The 21,815-nt window shown below is 34.4% G+C and overlaps 1 protein-coding gene across 1 annotated transcript in view; it reads right to left on the bottom strand.

Moving 5' to 3' along the window:
- Window positions 1-21,815, bottom strand: part of fng (Fringe glycosyltransferase) — a 166,548-nt gene that overhangs the window by 52,412 nt on the left and 92,321 nt on the right. The window contains exon 5 of the mRNA XM_081751440.1: window positions 529-676. Coding sequence (XP_081607566.1) covers window positions 529-676 — 148 coding nt within the window. The remainder of the gene's footprint in view (window positions 1-528; window positions 677-21,815) is intronic.

Raw genomic sequence — 21,815 nt, 5'->3', positions numbered from 1 at the left:
AGTAGCTAGATCATCATCTAGAAGTCTTTTTTATTATTATTATTTAAAAAAAAAAAAGGTGAGAATATCAACTCAATTCGATGATACCGCCAGTGTGGACAATATGCAAGTTGAATTCATATTCTCAGGCTACAACAAGAGCTCTAGTCAATGGTGTACTGTTTCTGTCTGAAAGAACTCAAAGTATCTGAAGAGTCTGAATAATTCTGACATCTCGCAGATTCTATATTTCTTGTTTTATATCTGGTTCTAATCTGTTGTTAATTGATGTAATACAAGTAAATAACATCCTTATATAAAAAGAGCAGTATTCTGCCTGTACTTGAGCAAAATTTACATACACTTTCCAGGCATGCTTGATTACATTGTCATAAACTATTGTATGTATACCATAGGCCTATATACAAACCATCTGTGCATAAAAAGGAAAATTAGTCCAACAACCACTTCTATTATTCTCACTATTTTCAGACACTATAATTCAGGTTAACATTTAGTTGATAAATATATACTGTATTTGGTACTCACCGATATATTTTCACGGTTCAAGATCTCCAAAGGTGCTCTTATGCTTGGTTTTCCTAAATAGAAGTCTTCCTGAGGATTGAAATTACTTAGTAACTGAACTAGACGAGGGATATTCACGTAATTATCGTCATCGAAGTGGCAGAACCATCTGGGGGGTAAAAAATGACTATTAGAAACAAGACAAATATTTTGACGTAAATTTGACATTGTACACATAAATAAACAATGTGATATTGAAGTACTTTAATAAACCAAGAGAGAGAGAGGGAGGGAGAGAGAGAGAGAGAGAGAGAGAGAGAGAGATTAAATTTTAATAGTGCTATTTTACACCTAGGTAAAATAACCACAAAAATTCTATACATAACACCAATGGCAGCGGCAAAGCTGACAAAATAATAGTTAAGTATATCGCAAAAGGACTTTTGACACATCTTGGTGGATGTTCAACAATCAACTTTTGTAGGAATAATAATATGGAAGGATACTAGAGTATTATAACCAAAGCTCTTATAAAATAGAGGATCTGCCCTTACAACAAAATCTTGAAGCTATACGTCACAGTTTCGCCACCCCTACTCTGCCCACTTCGCCCAATAGGATCGTTATGTTTTGAGCCAACAATCATGGCGGAAACGAAAGTAGCCAATCAGACGTGCCGATGCTCGGTTGTTTTTAGGCTTCATCGATTTAATAGGATGAAGATACATATGGGCAGATCCTCTATTTATAACATCCTTGATTATAACAGCACTAATGGCCAATCTCTAACTTATTACTGAGTCAATAGAATCTTAGATCAAATAATCTTGGTGCAAGGTGAACTTGCATCATAGTCTATGCTCCTACTAACTGACACGGATTCAAGTTGGATCCCGGTATGTCTCTTCCTTGATAACGTAGGAGCACAACGCAAAATCAGTCAAATAACCTAGCTATCACACCTTACATTTCACTGATCACTTCTTTCCATGCATACAGAGGCAAACCTCCACAATTTTGTCTGACAAGTATTTTCTTAATGTTAAATTAATGATTATTTATTTACAAAAAGCAGTTGCACATATTTCACTTCCATGTATATATATATATATACACAGTGGCGGATCTAAGGGGGGGCTATAGGGGCTATAGCCCCCCCCCCCTTGATGCTCAGGTATACACTGGATAAAATGGGCTTCAATCCTGCTTTACACTGGATAAAACGGCAAAATATGGTTTAGCCCCTCCCTTGATCATATCCTGGATCCGCCCCTGTATATATATATATATATATATATATATATATATATATATATATATATATATATATATATATAACTTTTATTTAATAAAGTAGTCATACTATCATAGCTAATTCATTCTTCACCAAATTTCGAAATTATATTTTAAGTTGAAGACATGAATTAAAGAAGACCTAAGTCCTCCTAAGTAATTTTTGTTTCAGGAGGAAAAAAAAGCATTATAATATTGAATGGTTTTGTTTGGATTTTTTTTTGGTCTTATTAATTATGTTTCTTGTAGTCTGCGTGAAACAGCTATATCCACACGAAAAATATGTATATATTCTTATGTCTGTGGATTTAGGATGTTTTTCAATTTAGGTCCTCAATTTGATTTTTTTTTTTTTTTTTGGTTGTTTGTTAAGAATCATTACATGTTCAAAGTGTAAATAATTGGTTATATTTTATGATATACTAATGACAAAGTAAAACATCTACTTATATCAGAGAGTTCTGCACACACCCCTCAAAAAAGCAAATCCTGAAAAAAATGTGATTTACGTATTGTTGTGATATTACGTATAAAAGTATACCGAAATCAAACAGCTAAAAATGCCGAACCGACTTCAAAAAGCGGGAGTAAGAATCTAGTAATGTTATTAAAAATGTCTGAAGGGTGGCTATGATGTTTCGTTATTTGCGACTGTAAAGTTAAAAATCTTTAAGGTTTATGTTCCACGGTTATGCCGGCTAGGCTAAAGTACACAGTCATGATGAGAAATGAATCAAATGATGGAATGAAGGGGGAGGAAACGGGAGAACTCCGAGAAAACCCACGCACACGATATTTGTCCACCACAAAGCTCATTTGGTGCAAGCTAGGATCGAACCAAGAACCCCATGCACCGGAGGTGAACGCTCTACCACTGAGCCACCGTGATCCCAACTGTAAGGTCAAATGAAGCATTATAGCCGAATAAAATCTTTCTCAGTCATTGAAGTTTTCCTTGCAGCGATGCGATTGCAAGAATATCCTAGATCCCTGAACTGAATTGAATAACACACCAACCGTACTTGGTATGTTATTCTCAACTGAAACTATTTTTAAGAATGGACTTCAAGTTTAGAGTAGAGTGGAGAATGGGCAAGTGAACTGCCCTTGGAACATAGATGACGACGAATAAATAAATAAATACATAAAAACTCTACGAAAAAAATTGACTTGGAATCTTTTCAATTCAGGTCCTCGTTTCGGATACAAAATCAATTCCCATTTAACATTCTATAAATCACACGAATATTTTTAAATGAGGTTACTAATAGTTATCTACTAATAATCTAGAACAAGTATGGACAGAATTTTTACATATTCGCTCAACTAGATCTGGATTTGAAGCCGTATTAGTTCACCTTACGGTATTAACAAAACATTTTAAATTACTTGTTGTGGTGGGCCTGATTATATATTCCACGCAGGAAGCACACTATATACACTACACACTGTAGCTTCTTCCAACATAGGAAAATATAACACGAAGAAGAAGAAAATGTAACTTGTTGCAGCTGCTGAACCGACATCGTTATACAAGAAAATCTCATTACCGAAACTGGAAATATCAGTTGAGGGGTCAATGAATTTCTTAGCAGGTGGCGATGCTTGTTGCTTCTCTGCGCAATATTTGCACTTCTAGTCCAACAGTGCGATGATACAGTAACGTTATCTCTCATTGCCACTCAAACACTGTAGCCAAGATTATATATACAATATGTCAAATCGGCCGTAACAATAATTTGTAATTAATACAATGCCTATATTTAAAAAAATCACGAATAGTTTTTGTGTCAGTATTAGGAGAAATAAAACAACAATAGATAAAATCTGCTACTTATGCATATACAGGACCAGGGGCGCATCCACGGGGGTCCACCAGGTCCGGATCCCCCCCCAAAAAAAACTTCCTAACCCAACATACATGTGTACATTTTCTTAATGAAACTATACTTGTTTAACAGGGAAAAGATTGATGTAGCATGAAAACTTGATCTTAACCTTCATCTATACTCTTTCTCTTATAGAAACAATCTAGATCTACCATTTTTCTTCTGAAAATATAGGTGGAAGTGTTTTACAATTACTTATCGTCTTTTTAGGTACAGAATAACACCCGTTCAATACTGCATAGAACATAGTGGCTTGTAGTAGCGAACCTCTTCCCCCCCCCCCAAAAAAAAGCTTGGACACCTCCCAACAAAAATTTCTGGATTCGCGCCGGTACAGGACATAAGTAAATGAATTCTACAATATTATTTGCGTTTAACGAAACAAAAAAATGTCCAAAGATCATACGTATAGCAACTAATAGATCTCATTAAGCAGAACAAAATGATACGTGTCAGTGTAAAACCTCATGTGTAGTTTTCGAGAAAATAAAAAAAAATATTTCGTAAACATAAAAATTGATGCAAAACGGAAGCCACGCCATTATCAAGATGAGATTTGATCCTGAAATATATTCTCATGAAGGTCTTTTCATTATGACACTAGCAAGACGACAGAACAGATATTTAAAATGAGATATAGCCCGAGATTATGATCATTAACTCTTACAGTTGTATTCAGGAGTAAAAGTAGATCTAAGAAGCAGGGTGGGCTGGTTTAAAGCAGCTGTTTGTTGTTGTTGTTGTTATTGTTGTTTTTCAGAAAAAAACAACTGGTTTAAACCAAAAAACGAAAAATGTTCTTAAAAGTGTAAGTGTTTGTAAAATCTTGATGAACACACTTTTGTGGGTTATCACGTTTCACTCCCGTATATTATTTGTATTATATTCAGACCTAAATCCCCTATTCATTACTCAAAAAGATTATACTACAAAGCAGCTTTTTTTATGTTTATAAATGTTTTGTGATTTTTTTATGGTTTGTTATTATTGTTATGTAAATGCAATCAAAGAAAAATTCTAAATATTGTTTCGTTTCAATAATGTTTACTATTGATAAAATACATCGAAATGCCGTACTTTTTTGTGTGTGGGGGTCATACAAACCCCATGAGAGGCATTTAGTGAAATGAGAAGTACCTTTGGTATCTATTTATGTATAAATGGGTCAAAGCCAAAGTGGACTCAACTAATTCGTATCTTTATTCACTTTTCTTACTGATATGCAAATTTAGTCGTTGTACAGTATTTCTTTAACTTGGACTAATAAAAATTGTTGTTAACTAACTTGGACTAAATTAGTTCTTCTGTACTCTGTAGTACTTTCAAATTGTCCATATGTAATTCTGTATATGTAATTCTGTTCACTTCTGCAACTGTTTATCTTTTTGTCCTTCTGAAATGACTCTTTGACAATTATATAAATATTAACAAGTAGGCCTACGTAAAGATCAGTACAACGTATGTTTATCAGGAGTCATTCGTGAGTGTATGGGGGCGCGGTGGCTCAGTGGTAGAGCGTTCACCTCTGGTGCTTGGGGTCCCGGGTTCGATCCCAGCCCCCGCCAAGTGAACTTTGTGGTGGACAAACACCGTGCTCGTGGGTTTTCTCTGGGTTCTCCCGTTTCCTCCCACTTTCTTCATTCCACCATTTCACTCATCTCTCATTATCACCGTCTCCTTTAGCCTAACCGGCATAACCGTGGGACGTAAAACTCAAAGATTTCATTTCATTCGTGAGTGAGTCGGCAGACGTATCGCATTTGTGGCCAATTAGTCCTGGTTCCGAGTTCAAATGGAGGACAATTTCTCTCGGATGTAAGTCGAGAAGCGGTTTGGATTCCGCTTTAAGCTTATGTGACCCCTTCCAGCATAACCCGGTTGTTGCACAATAACACCAAGGCGAAACAAACTTATTTCTGTCCATATAAAATATGAATACATAGAGCAAACTGTTTAAACCAAAAACACCTGGTTTTGCCAACCCTGCTAAGAAGGTAGAGGGACGGTAGGTAGCGGCACGATGTCACAACATCCCCTTGCCTATCTTTGCCCATTGTAATTTTTTAGGAACTGGGGGACGCCGTACATATTTTTTGGAGGTGGGAGGACGGCATCCCTCCGCGTTCTCCCTCACTTTTATCCCTAGTTGTATTCCTATTTAATTAAAATATTCTTGAAAGATACAGCATATACAATTAAGCATGCAATTGTGTTAAGGTCGATGAGATCTCTCAACTGATATATATATAATGGCGTATTTAGGCGGTGGCTATCAGGCTCAACTATATATACAGTATATCAGTTTAGAGACCTCATCGACCTTAACACAACTGCATGCTTCTACTGCGTAGTTCATGAGAAAATAGACAAAAATTAACTTTTTGTGGCGCCGTGGTTCGTTTCCAATAAGATTGATAGTTTTGGGTGGAACAGATTGTTCATAGGGCCTAGCTACATTTATACGCTGTATATACAGTGAAACCTCCCTTAACGGACACCTCTCAATAACGGACACCTCTATAATAAGGACAGATTTTTTTTGTCCCGGCAAAAATATATGTTCTCTTACGGAACAAAACCCTCCCTTTTACGGACACTCTCAGATACGGACGCGGACAGTCCTTTTTTCCCCCAAACGTTTCAATAACCTCTTCATAACGGACAGGAATTATTCTCGGTTCTGCGATATATTACAGTAGACAGAAAAGTCTTTTCCCCACAGATGTATCTATCATGAGTCTAGGCCAGTGAACCATCAAACAGAACAGCTTCAAGCTGAACTTGAAATTATTTTTGTCTGCCCTCAATAAACTACTTTCTGGTGGAAATCATAGAAAACCTTCAATAAGTAATAACACTCATGTAGAGTCAGTCGTTTGGCCAAGAATTCTATACAAAAGATCTTCCCTTCCCTAACAAATTCAGTCCTTTTCTTTCTGAGCCTTGAATTTTTTCCCGACAATTTCATAGATAACAAAACAAACGCTGTTTGCTTTACAATAACATTTTCAACGAACAATATTTCCTCGTTTTTTTTTTTTTTTTTTTTTTTTTTTTTTTTTTTTTTTGAAAAGTAACATTTTTCTTTTACTTATGATACTGGAACAAGTCTGGGTTGGAGTTTTCCAGGCATCCTTTTTCACTTTTTCTAAGAAGATATTCTTTGTGATTGGGGCTGAGTCAATAAACACATGTAATCACAATAACTTGCTTTTTCATCCATTCCGCCAGTACACAAACATACACATACACACACACATTTTTTCCGCAACTGTACTGAGGATTTTCAGAGGACACTTGCTAATGAGTTTAACCGGTTAGTTGATGCCTAACGCATCTTTTGAGAAGGTCCTCAGAATTTGAAAGAAATTAAAAACGCTTTCCCTCCCACTTTCCCCTCCCATGTAGGAATAAAATTATTACCATACATGCATTATCTTTTGCAATATACGAATATATTATCACATCCCCAACAATAATACTATTTAACAGAAATCAATATGTTCTTCATTCCTCCCAGTAAGTCAAATACATACTATATTTATTTTCATATTGAATCTTACGTAGTTATGCTCATACATAATAAATTTACTGTAGACCCTATATTACTGCATACAGTTACCGTTGCGAGAAATTAAATTACTGTAACCTCTCTGTAACGGACACCTCTCAGTAACGGACAAAAATTCATGTCCCATTGGTGTCCGTTATTGAGAGGTTTCACTGTACTCTGTTACACATTATCTATATCGTGTCTTCTAACAGTAATAAAGACACTCCTAGCAGTGAAGCACATACTTCAAACTACTTTATATGTCTACGAACAACATACTACTTTTAATATCTTGTAACATTTGGCACATATTCGTATTAATTCGATTTTCACCAATGTTCGTACTTTATATCTTTTTTTTTTTTTCAAAACTAGAAACCACAGATAAACAATTTACATATTAAATAAATTTCTTAATACAGGTAGTTGAAATTCCATAATATCCTCCATTTTGATTAGTTCAAAAGTTAGTAATCTATTCTAACCGAATATAAATTATTAACTGCTTTTGAGATTATAAATGATCGACATATTTTTTAAGATCAGTGCTAATCAGCAACAGATGGCAGCACGTTTTCCCCATCTTTTCAATGTATTTCGTAGGCAGAGACAATACTCATAATGACTGAATCAACTTCAGGTCATGAATATTCAAGCGTTGTCCAAAGACAACGTGAGTGAAGAATTAAGAGAATAATTTAGATATTTTTAATGTTCAAAACATGCTTGAGTAAAATGACGCGCTGTCTACAACAAAAAGTTCTTAGATTATTCTTTAATTATTGATTCTATTCGTCCTTGAACAAACTTTGAACATTTATCTCCTGAAGCTGATTCAAATTTCTTGAATACTGTCGTTCCGAACGAAATATGTTGGGAAAAATAGGAAAAACCTGCTACCATCTGTTGCAGATAGTTCAGCCTGTATTTGCTATAATGTCATAAAAATAACTTTTCCTCGATATTCTACGTATGAGAATTTACCGTAAAGCATGTTAAAGATCCAAGGCTGAGGGCCGGACTAGCCCTCAAAGCAGTGCTGCCAACTTGTACGATAATTATCGAATCATACGATAATTTTGACCCCTGTACGATGTACGATAGCCGCTGTACGATAATAGGAAAGTATACGATAATTTAACAACTCTTGGTAAGAAGCAAAGACAGTTCTGCAGGTCTTTGAAATTCGAAAGAAATTTTATTCATTGCATGAAAAAAGAATATGAATTTGGCAACATACGTGTAGTGTGACAAAATTACTCAAACCGCCTCGAGAAGGTAAATAATCCAGGCAAATTAAAGTTACTCGGTTAGTAATTTAAATATTTTTGTTACACAACTACATTTTACATGTATCGTGCTTCAAAAACGTGAAACCAATCCACCTGCTTACACAGTTCATTATTACTAGATAATTGGTTGATTGAATCATTGCAGTTTAACATACATTTTGAACACCGATACTGTGTGAGATGGAACATAGTACTATAAAATTAATCCAAACCAGTATTAGTATTTGTACTGTAAACACATGATTCCACCTGTAATCAAACCGAGTACCACGAACACGCACACAGGCAACCGATCAAAAAGGGGCAATTACTAACTATTTAATACTTAATGTATTAGATAAGTTTTCGCAAGTAAATGCATAAAGTGTTGAAAGAAAGATTTTTTTCGATAGATTGATGAAGAATTACGCTTCAAACTTGTCTTTTATCCAGATTGTTAATTATAGTTTTAGCTGCAAACGTTTATGTTAATTTCATAATAATAATAATAATAATAATAATAATAATAATAATAATAATAATAATAATAATAATAATAATAATAATAATAATAATAATAATAATAGGGTCTAATAATAATAATAATAATAATAAAAATAATAATAATAATAATAATAATAATAATAATAATAATAATAATAATATTAATAATAATAATAATAAAGCTTGATATTGAGACTGAAAACAAAAGATACGATAATTTTACATCAAAAACGATAATTTTAAGTGCTGCGTACGATAATATGTTCTAATCTGGTTGGCAACGCTGCCGGCTCAAAGTGCTATCAAGACATTCTCTCTCATTTGAAATACTCGTACATGTGGCTAGAAAGCCACCGAGTTTACGAGTCGTTTCAAGAGGGGTGGATTATATAGACACCGTTATATAGACACTGAACCCAAGCCATGTTCAACTATAGCTTTCTAAAAATGAAGAAAGATCAACGTTGTCCAGCTCCCTCTCTGTCAAAACAAAATAATAAAACAATAAAAGAGGTAGTGAAGCCCGACAAAGGAAAGCAGGGAGGATCGATCCCCAGAATTTTCGTTTAGAATGCTATTAAATATGAAGAAAACGTGTAATTTAAAATATGAATATTACTGTACATTCAATATATAATTACAATTGAACACTCCTCTATAATTAAACAAATAAATAAATATTTAACGTTCAAGTACCTGGCCAAGTGAACCTAGTGTTAAAACTTAAGATGCACCCGGGTTCGATTCTCAGTTGGAACTCATGTGATTCTGATCCCACGTTAAGCTATAGGACCCCGTGCCATATAGCCTTGTTGCTGAAAGCGACGCCAAACTCTAATCGACCAACTAACACATTTTTTAATATTCATAAATAGCAGTACGTAGACAGTCTCTTACATCTATAGCTTAGCCTTGGTGCATAATCACCCTATTCAGGGGCGCACTTACGGGGGTCCACCAGGTCCGAACCCCCTCCCAAATTTCGTAACTCAACATACGCATAAAAACTGATCTTACATTTCATCTGTACTCATTCTCTTATAAATATATATATATATATATATATATATATATATATATATATATATATATATATATATATATATATATATATATATATATATATATATATATAGGCGGATATATATATAAGTAGACGGATAAGCTGTATGAGGTGATTCCTCACATCAAAATAATAATAAGGGGGAAAAAAGTCAATTTGAATCTGCGGCGAAACGACTAGGGACATCAAAACCAGGCGGTAATACATTGCACCGCGCAATATTTCTAACATGAGGAACAGCAGAGAGGTGGCCCATATCACCGTATAAAGGAAATCACCCAAAAATTCACATTTTAACAATGCGCAATGGCTGTGTAAGAGATTCACCATAGACAATAGAGATCTCCAAGATACGCTGAGACTCACAGGTGGGTTAAGTAGGCAAAAAAGGAAGCAGCTAACACGGAATGTGTCGGCGCTACGTTGGAAGTGTTAGGATCGTCAGATCCACAGTTCAGTATTCGGGACAACGCGTGCTACAGTTTATTTTCTTCACGCTTTAGATCGATTCTATCTTCGAAACAATAGAGTATTCCCAACATGAATTTTTTCTTTCGTATTCTGATGAGAGGAATCACCTCTTATGGTTTGTCGGTAGAGTCCAACACTCTCAATCATGAAATGTTTGTCAACTATTGAGTGCAACAACTTTATATAATTCAGTGTAAGCGCAATTAATTGCAAATACAAACCTTTGCAATACCGGTATCAAATTAGTGGAAAACTAAAACGAACTATCGCACACAACACGAGGCCGCGGTGGCTCAGTGGTAGAGCGTTCACCACTGGTGCATGGGCTCCTGGGTTCAAACGCTGCTCCCGCCAAGTGAAGTTTGTAGTGGACAAACACCGTGTGTGTGGGTTTCCTCGAGGTTCTCCCGTTTCCTTCCACTTTCTTCATTTCTCACCATCACCGTCTCCTTATCTTAGCCGGCATAACCGTGAGACGTAAAACTCAAAAATTTCATTTCATTTTTTATCGCACACAACACATATTAGGTGTGTATTTTTTCTCGTCATGTGTGAATCTTGGTTTTCTGCTTTGAATCATTTGCAACCCTACAAGTAAACGTTGAAATTTTACGTTAAACGTAGTTATGTCCAAATTTTTGGCACGATTCAACTCACAATTATATTCTTTTTTTTTTTTTTTTTTTTAAATAATAATCATTATGAAAAGAGACCAAAGAGAATGAACGCGCTCCCGTGAACAAGTTTCTACTCCACCTTGATGTGCTACAATATTTACTAGTTAGCCAGTTCGTACCATATATTTTAACCTGCTTTCTTGTGCAAAAGAAATTTAAATTACAGTTTTCTTGGTTGAAGGCGAATTCACAGATACCATCTTATCTGAAGGAAAAGTCAGGGCCGGAAAGTAAATCAAATTAAGAAGAAAAAAAAAAAAAAGAATCGTACAGTATAAATATTGTGATAATCAAAAATCAGTACAAATATTTAGTGATAATCAAAAATAAATAATATACAAATTGATATTTTATCTTACAGGATGCACAAAATCTGGCAAATATACAGATTATAAAAAAAAAAACTTCATCCACTTCTAAGTTTCCTGAGATAAATTCTTATTTATATTAGGAAATTAATCAGAACAGCAGTACTCTAGTCGATAAGGCCTCTAGCCATCAAAAAAACGTACTGGGGGAGCTTATTTAGAGAGAAATTAATACTGCCACACTGTAGAAATATCCTAAGATATACAGGATGTCCTCGCCGGTTGTTACGGTTTATGATACGTCACTATGATGATGGTGAGTAAGTTAAGTAACTTAAAGTATTCAACATTACCCACAGTTTCAGTAACTATAAGTTCGTGACCAAGGCTCCTACTTCTTTTTGGAGAAAATCACCGTACACTTGCGGGCTTACAAAATTCTGTATAGCTCTATGTAGTCTGCTTTATACGTGTGATTTCTTGTCTAATGTCCTTACATCGTGACGGAATCATTAAATCATATTTATTGTTCCCGGGCAAGTAATTTAGCTGGTAAAAGATTTTGAATCATTTCTAAATATCATCTGGAAGTTCCAGTAACTGTACACAAAATCGTAAGGGACTAGGATGGTTCCGCTGTCTACAAACTCATGGCTACTGAAATTTCAAGGTACATTTAAGTAGCATGGTTTTCCCACTATTACATCGACAGTGACATATCAAAAACCGTCACAATCCACTAGAACACCTTGGAAAGCGTATCCCCAACGAACGCATGTTGATTCGTTTTCTCCACCTTCAGTTTTGTGTATTGTCACGACCTATGAATACTCTATCTGTGCCGTTTTGTACATTCAACTAGCACAACACACTTTGCTTTCTGTTAATTTCTAGTGCACCATTTGAGAGAGCAGAAAATGTTTCAAAAGCGTCTGCATATCATCTACATTACTCTATTCTTCGGCATGATGTAACTGATATTATTTCCAGATGCGTGAGCAAGATTCTTCCTAAACATATCATTTACTCTTATACTCTTCCTTTTCATGCTTCGTATACCTACAAACGCATCAACTGTGTAAGAAAAAAAAAATAACGTTTTACTGCTTGATGAGTTTAGCAAACGAGCAGTAATTTAATGCTCGGTACAGCAGATAAAATACGATTTATAATTTCAAAGGCTCAGCTCCCTCGTAGTAAGTACAAATTACTAACAGAATAAACTAATGTAGTTCCTCAAGCGTAGAATATAAGAAGTTGAGGTTTAACTTGGTGTAGACGAAGTGCTTCTGTTTTCTCTCGTTTCCCTTTGTTACAACAGAAGGCGCCAATGTTATTCGTCATTACTACTTTACGAAGAAAGAAATACATGTACTGTAAATCTAAAGATGTTTCGTACTGCCCAATTCGTGGATGAAGCAAATAATGTCTGGTTCACGAAGAAAGTAACCCGGATTTTTTAAAATTTATTTTATTTTATTTTAGCGTTTAATTCTTGAAATTTATCAACAAAATTCAGGAAAGGATGATTTTTTCTATCAGCAAATAAGGTCATTTCATGTCATTGCAACTGCGCTACAGCCGAAAAAAAAAAAAAAAAAAGTGCAGCAATAGAAATTCAATATATGAGTTTGAAGGCAACAGGAAGGTGCTTTTAATTTCAACAACTGTTAGCGTTTGAACTCAATTAGAATAAGTTAATTTTCTAAATAAAGACAGTATTATAAAATAATCATAAAGAGTCAAAGGACAACCCAAGGTAATCCGTACTACTTGTTAACTATGAAGGTTATGGAAGTTAGTATTTAATATAAATTTAACATATGAATGACCTTAATTTAAAATTACAAGAAGGAAATCAGCTTATGTCTTGTTCAAAGACCCACATTAAGTCCTTTCGAAAATCAACCTTTTGTTTCAATCCCAATAAAAAAAAAAAAAGTTTCACGCATTGTAATACATGCCAAACAAATCAGTCATCAAACTGAGGCTCCATTTCAGGCAGATTTTGCAAAGCTCTGGGTGCTTTAGAAATGAACTTTGGGTCTATTAAAAAAAATAAAAAAAGATTTGATGCAACTGCAAACGACAAAGATTTTTCAAAATCCCTTTAACACCGACATAGAAGCCCTTGCCGAAGAACTTCAAATGACAAAGACTGATTAGTAACGTAGCGATATTTTCAAAGATTTTTTTTTTTTTTTTTTTTTAATTTACCGTTGCTGGAATTTTATGTCTTCCGATCACACAGTTTGATCAGTTGCATACATTTGGTGGTGGCATTCTTTCCATTCGAAACTACTTATCTGTATGAAAAAAAAAAAAAACTCCAAAATGAAATATATAAAAATAACTACAGGCCGAAGTTAACTAATGAGCATTTTAAGTCTGTGTTAATAATCTCCACTAGTAAATTTGACTCACAAGTGCAAATAACTGTCAATGGAAAGTTACAGCTATATAAATGTCATTTAACCATAATTATAATGTTTAATTTAATTATGTGAATTACCTGGATGTTACTTACTGTTTTTTTTTTTTTTTTTTTTTTTTGGTAAATCTCATATCTTTAATTACAGTTAAAATTTTCAATTTCATTATGTATGTCAATTATTGTGTTCCTTAATTGGCAGTATAAATACATCTAATTATTATTTTGTATGGTTTAATTAGTAAATTTAACAATTTCATCAAAATAAACTGTATTGCCGGATTGGTGGTGTTCGCGGGTGGGCCGTAGTTTGGAGATTCTTGGTATATAAGTGGAACCCACTACCGTTACTGCATTTGCACAAAACTTCTGAAATTCTTTAAAATAAGTAACAAGTTCTAAATATTGCATTCACTTATTCTTAGAAGAAAACTACGTACATAATAATGTAACAATTAAGCAATAAACACAAATGCACTTTTACATACCCAGTATTATCATTATGTAAATAAATAGGTATAGTCCAGGAATTTCCAAGACACTGCACTTCTTGAAAAACTAGTTTCTATGTTTACCCAACAGATTAAACAATAAAATAAAACAACAATGTCAATTACTTTACATTTGCAAAGAAAGATACGGTATTACACATCGTCAGTAACAATCAATGTGTAAACTCATGAAACGATACTGTTACAAACTTACGAAATTTCACCTCACAACAAATTCGGAGCAACTGGATATACATTCTCTTTGTTTTTTTTTTTTTTTACGTGAAGTCTCTGTTGTTGATTTTGTTCTCATTACTTGATGAAAAATTAAGTCTACTACAGATTCAGGATTTCGATTTCTCATTACAGCTTTGAGAAAATTATTCTAAATGGACTCTTTAAGATCTACATTGTTGAAGTAGCGTACGAATGCCTCTACTGCGCACGGTGGTTGGATAACAACATTGCTGGACAATTTTTCAGAAAGTAAAAATATTCCCTATTTAAAATGGACAATGCGATCACTAGATCTCAATCTTGTTAAATAAATTTAGGAGATTTGACGAAGAGAAGCTGCTACAGTCGCCCAGATAAATAATAGAAATCATTACAGCGTCTTGTTTGAGGTATGCTGTGTCACTGCCAGATCTCTATCGTTGCTAAGGGTGATTTATACGAATGCCTTATGAATTTCATATCAATATCTTTGACTTACATTTTAGAGGAGTTTCCTATTTATGTTCCCTATGAACCATCTGTTTCTTACTCCCCGAAGATTAGAATGGTTTCTTGTGATCGTGCTATAAGTTTTAATCATCTCGAAAATCTAATTTTGAGAAAAGAAGCACACTGCACTGCAATACACCATAAATACATTACAATATAATTTAAGGGAACTCTGCCGTTACCGGTCTCAAACTCGGATAAGAAAGAAGGAGTCCACTCTAAAAATCTAACCAGATGGAAGCACAAATCCTAAGCTTTTAGGCTAAACAACTACGCTTTTGCGAGTATGATCGCAAAATGAGGTAGCCTCTCCATCATGATAGGGTTATTATAGGCCAATCCCATTCATACGTAAAACTTAACTGAAACAGCAGTGGAAAATAGCGGGATCGAGAACACATTTCCGGAACGTAAGAACATTAGTAGAATACAGTAAATTAATATGGTAGTAGCTAAAGAAAATGGAAAACTACAAACTAGACATTTGGGGCTAAGTGAAATCACATGATTAGAAGTACATTCCTCTATTCTGGACAAAGTAGAGACAATGTAGCACATAGAAATGGGGTAGGATTGGTATTAAGTAAAACTGCACGAAGAGCATTAATAGTATGACATCCAACCTCAGATAGATCATTTATCGCTAAATTAAGACTAAAATAAGATGCGTTACTACCTACCAGTATTATACACTAATGGAAACTTCAACAACAGAAGAAAAACACTTCTCACTACAAGATTTCAGAAAGACAAGAAAACAGGATATAAAAATTGTAATGAGAGATCTAAAATGCAAAAGTCGTGTTTGAAAACAAAGAATTGGAACAAGTGATGTGATCTCACAGAGTGGAATCTTTGAATGAGAATGAAGACATGTTTGTTAAGTTTTGAGATTTAGTAACTGATGGTACTATACTCCCACATAAAACATGTTACAAAATCTCGTGGGTATCTTCAGATCATGCTACTGAAAACCAAATAGACTAAACAACCATCAAGTAGAACCTTTAGAAGATCACTGACAAATGTTAGAAATAAGAGACGAGCACATGTTGGTAGTGATCATTATTTAATGCTAGGAGAGTTCAAGTTGAAGATTATAGCGTCAAAGTAGGAATCCAAGCAAGGAAACAAACGATATGGGCAAATTAAAAGAACAAGAGAAAAGAGTGGAAAATAGGGTTGAAATTAGAAACCACTATCAAGTACTACAAGTATTAGAGGGAGATCAAGAGGACATTCAGAAATATTGGAAACAAATAAAGAATACATACTATGGTGTCAATGGAAAAGTAAAATATCTACAAGATTCAATAAACGAAAGAATGGATACCAAGAAGATACATGGAATCAAACCAGCGAAAGAAAGAGAACGAAAGCTAAATTTAATATAAGTAAGACATGGAGGCAAAAACCATAGATCCATTATGAATATGCAGATATTAATAAGTTAAGGGAAGTACCAGGAGAGACAACAGGAAACGGATAGAGAACTGCGCCAAACGAGCAGAGGAGGCTGCACAAAGAGCAGATACTAAGGAATTACGTATATAAAAATACAAGATGTATAGTGAGGAGAGATAGCGGGACAAGGCGAACAGCTGCAAAGGTGGAAGAAACACTGAAGAAATTCTAAGTGCTCTAGAACAAACATGAAATAATGATACACCACGCAGACCATGCAGAAACGGACTCTAGAATAAATATTAGACGCCAACACATGAAAAAACTAGTAATAGTTCTGAAGGAAATAAATATTGGCAAATTCCCAAGAAAAGATAGAATTTCACCTGAAGCAATGAAAGTGAAGCAAGGTACAACATACAGATTGACGCACACACTGATAGAGAGAATATGGAGAGAGGAAAAAAAGAATGGAAGAAAGGTATAATAATAAAATTATCGAAGAAAATAATACTTTCAGAGCGTAAAAAATTGAAGAGGTACATTGCTCTCAGTTCTCAGTAAAATATTATCTCATCATCGCTATCATCATCATCATTGGTATTCTGCCCATATTGGCAGGTCACTTGCCGCAGCTAAGAAGCTTCCATGCTCCATGGTTCTCCGCTAACCTCTTCGTATTCATGTATGATCTTTCTGTTTTTATATCATCTATTAATTGTAGTCTCCTTCGCCCCTCCCTCTCTTCCACGCCAACATACCCTATAGGACGTCAATCATGATACAATTTCTTCTTAGGCAATGTCCCAACCAGTTTCTCTTCCTCTTCTTAATAATATCTAAAATTGCTCTTTTCTCCCCCACCATTTCTAACAATCTTTCATTCGTTTTCCGCTTGACCCAACTAATTCTTTCTATTCTTCTCCACACCCACATTTCGAAGGCTTCCAGTCGATTTTCATTACATTTACGTAATGTCCACATTTCCGCCCCATACAATACACCACTCCACACGAAGCATTTTATGAGTCTTTTTCTCAACTTCTTATTCAAAGTCCCACAAAACAGACTTTTCTTCCTTCTAAAGGCAAATATTATCTAGAATACTGTTAAATCGAATCAAAGAAACAATAAAACGAAAACTTAGGAAAATACAGGATTTGAAGTTGTATAAATTTATTAAATTCACTCAGACTAATTCTGGAACAATACTATCAATGGTAAAATACACTATGTTTAATATTCATAGATTTCGAAAAAAAAAATTTGATTTTGTAAATAGATCTACAATACGGTATACTCTGAAAGAATATGGTATGCCCACAACATTGTAAACATTATTAAACGATTGTCACGTTGTACACGAAGGGAAACTAACGGAGGCTTTAAAAAGAAATTCGGAAATAAGATAAAGGTGTATACTGTCTCCAATAGCATTTGTAGTAATTTTGAATACAGTTTTGAGAGAAGTTACAAAAGGAGGGAGAAGATGCATACAATGGAGACTAAACAAAACATTTTGAAGATCTAGACTTTGCAGATGGCATTTGCTTAGAAGAGATTTGGAGGTATGGAAACAAAATTACAATTACTAAAGGAGGAAACTGAGAGCTTGGCTAAAAATAAACTCATGTAAAACAAAAGGAATGAAAATAAATGCAACTGTAGAAGGAAAATTCCGGATGGATAATAGAGACCTTGAAGAAGTAGATTTCTTCTTTTATTTGAAAACTATGGTGACAAAAATGGGCAGAATAGATATATCCAACAAGTAAATGGAGCATTTGTGCAACACGACCTAGTATGGAGAAATGCTAAGGACACTCAAAAGATTCGAATTTTCAACTCAAATACTAGGTATGAAATCAATCTTACTGTATGACTGTGAAACATGGAAAGTGACAAGCTACTATTCAGAGACAACTACAAACATTTGTAAATCGATGACTTAAGGAGAATTCTACACATAAGATGGCCAGAAATCATTACCAACGAACAGTTATGGGAAAGAACACAGCAACGTCCAATAAACGATCAAATAATATATAATGGAAATGAATAGGTCATACATTAAAGCAAGATGGAAAGGACAGTTAAAAAAAAAAAAAAAAAAACTTGGAAGAAAACAGTAGATTACGAAATACGGTAAGGTGAGAAAAATTGAGGAGACGTGGAGAGGTTAGCCAGTGATATGATGAGATGAAATGACTTCAGTGTTGCCCTATGCTCCAAACAAAATAACAGGAATTAAGTCAATCAGTAAATACAAATAATTTAAAGGAATTAGCGGTTTTACTAAAATTAAATCAAATCTTTATATTGTTTCACAGTTATGCCGTTGAGCCTTACGGAGATGAATGATAAACACAAGTGAAAACCCATGATACAGTACATGTGGTTTAATGAAAATGTGGAGAGGAAACTGGAGAAAAAACAAGAATACCCACAAATACAATACTGTGCATCAGAATCTGATATGGCGTGAGACTGAACCAGAACCCCCTCATTGTAAGTGACTGCTCTACCACTAAGCCACATCTGAGAACACCTTGCTTGTTAAAAGTGTTGAAAACTCGCGCTGGTTTTTTTTTTCTCTCGTTCTTTTAAAGCCTATTGATTTTTAAGGGGAATTATTTTTTTCTTTGCAATATAGTGGATATTTAATGATTCAATCTTATTGATATCTTCTTCAAATCCATCTAAACGTTCCTTACTTCGTGAATATTAAACTTGACCATGATGCAAATTCATTTTGAAAAAAGCAAGGGACATTTATGTAAACTTGAAGAAGAGTAAAATCACATCTTTAAAATCTAAATTTATTTCAAAGAAGACCGAAAAATAATTCCCTATTCCTATATCAGGGGTGCCCACAAGGGGGGGCTATGACGCAAAGTGCGTCATTGAAATATTTGGGGGGGGGGTAAAAATCTGTATAAATATATTTGAGGGAGTGTAAAAATTAATCAAAAAGAAGATTTTTTTCATGGAAGAACACCTATGGGTAGACAATTGGGGGGGTGCGTCATGGAAATAAGGGGGGTGGGCACCACTGCCTATATAAACCAATGAGCTTTAAAAAAAAGCTTAGGTAGTCAATATGATTAACTGTTATGCAAGGGCGGATCTGGGGGAGATCTCCCCCCCCCCCAAAGACGAAACTTTCTTATTTTATATATAAATAAAACCCAACCCAGAGTTTGGAGCTGTTAAATGTTGCTCTAAGTGTAGCACTCTTACAACCCACCGCCACCCCCAGAAGTCCGTCCTGGATCCGTTCCTGCTGTTATGCTATCCTTCAGTCTACCTATCTTTAAATAAGTTTATATGTAATGGTCCTCATAATTCAAGAGAATAAATCAAAGACTAGTCCCAAATTTTATGCCACATACCGAAAAAGAAGTTTCCTTGGTGGAAGTAACTCTCAAACAAAAATCACAAGCAAAGCAAGATAACTAGACGTAAAAATCAAATACATACATACATACATAATATATATATATTATGTAGGTGAACAAAACACCTTTTCAAACATCACTCATAAAAGGAAAATGTTCGAAATTCAAATAAACCTTCTTTTTTCCCCTTCCTTGCTACCTGAATACTTACACCTGATTCTCTTCGAATAGAAAAAAAAAATCAACCTTTCGTCAACAATGCGCCAACAAAAGAAAGAAAAGAAAAAAAAGAACAGGAGATACACATGACGGGTTAAAAGGACTGATGGTCACATTGTAAATTTGCGATAAGATATATAATACGGTGACTACAGTATTGTCTGCTACTTCCCATCACGCCATTTAAAAAAAAAAAAAAAGCCTGTAACATTTGTAACAAAAGCTTGGAAAATTTGCTCTCTACCTTTTTCTCGTTTATAAAAGCGGATATATATTACTGTATTGTCCTCAAGGAAAAGAAAAACACACAGAAATTACAAACAATAGATATATGAAAACTTCTAAAGATTAAAATCAAGTTTTTAAATAACAACTGAATAAAACACACGCACATAGCTTATGTGTATATATAACAGTATTTTATTGTACGTCACATTCTGTATTATATGGACAGTGATACAGATATGGAGTTATATTGTCTTGTGAACACTCAGAACTGCCAAGAATAAATAATTTCAACGAGAAAGAAATTTAAAAAAAAAAAAACTTGTAAAGCGTTGTCCTCAATAGAAAGAACTTAACTTTTAAAAAGTTACATGACAATTACAGTTAACAATACTAAGTACTGTTAACATGAGGTTGAGGTCAACAGATCTGGAATCCTCTCTTACGTTTCATCTCGACTTGCAGTAAAGGCAAAATTTAAGAAAATAGAGATAAAATAAAGGAAGAGTGACTTTTAAAAAATAAGCACTGCTTATTTGCCTTATATTACAACAGATACATAATTTTTGCGGGACTAATTAACTTTATGGCCTATGGAACCAGCAAGTTCAATGTCACGTTTACAATAGCTTCCCATTGACTTCTGTCCTTAGCCAACTGGATCCAGTTTCTACTTTGTATTCCTATTTCTGCCACATGCATCTTAATATCGTCCTCTCATCTGCGCCTAGGTCTTCCTAAGGGTCGTTTTTCGACTGGATCTCCAGTTAAAACTTTAAAAACGTTCTTTTGGTGACCCTAACAATGTTAGGTAAACAGTATAAATTATGTAGTTTCTCGTTATGAAGTTTTTGCCATTCCCCATTCCTGTTCCTCTGAGTCCGAATATTCGTCTCAGAATTTTTATTCTCAAATACTTTCAGTCTAGGTTCTTCCCTTAGAGTAAGTGACCATGTTTCGCAACCGTACAGTATAATAGGCATGATTATTGTTTTATGTATTTTAAACCTTAAATTCCTCAACATAATTCCCTGACGACAAAAATTTCGAACTGAATAATAACACGAATTTTCTGGTTTCAGTCGATATTTAATTTCTTCGTGGATGGGTTTTGGTCTGTTAACACAGATTCTAGATATTTGAAAGTACCTATTTTGTCGAAAGTACTATCTGATATTTTGAGGGAATTTCCGTCTTAAAAATAAACAATGGTCAACATGCGAAACAATAATTGTCATATCGTACAGAATGTGAGCGAGAGAGAGCAACACAATTTTAGAAACGAAATGTTAACGATAGATACAATATGTGAACTGAGATATGTAATTAGAAAGAGACGGGATTAACGTACTAAGGAATCATATATGGGAAAGACTTCAGCAGAT

This window comes from Thermobia domestica, chromosome 3 (genome assembly GCF_964235325.1).
Source record: "Thermobia domestica chromosome 3, izTheDome1.hap1.1, whole genome shotgun sequence".
NCBI lineage: Eukaryota > Metazoa > Arthropoda > Insecta > Zygentoma > Lepismatidae > Thermobia > Thermobia domestica.
Note: the sequence above shows the minus strand (reverse complement) of the source record. Positions and strands in the feature narration are given on the sequence as shown.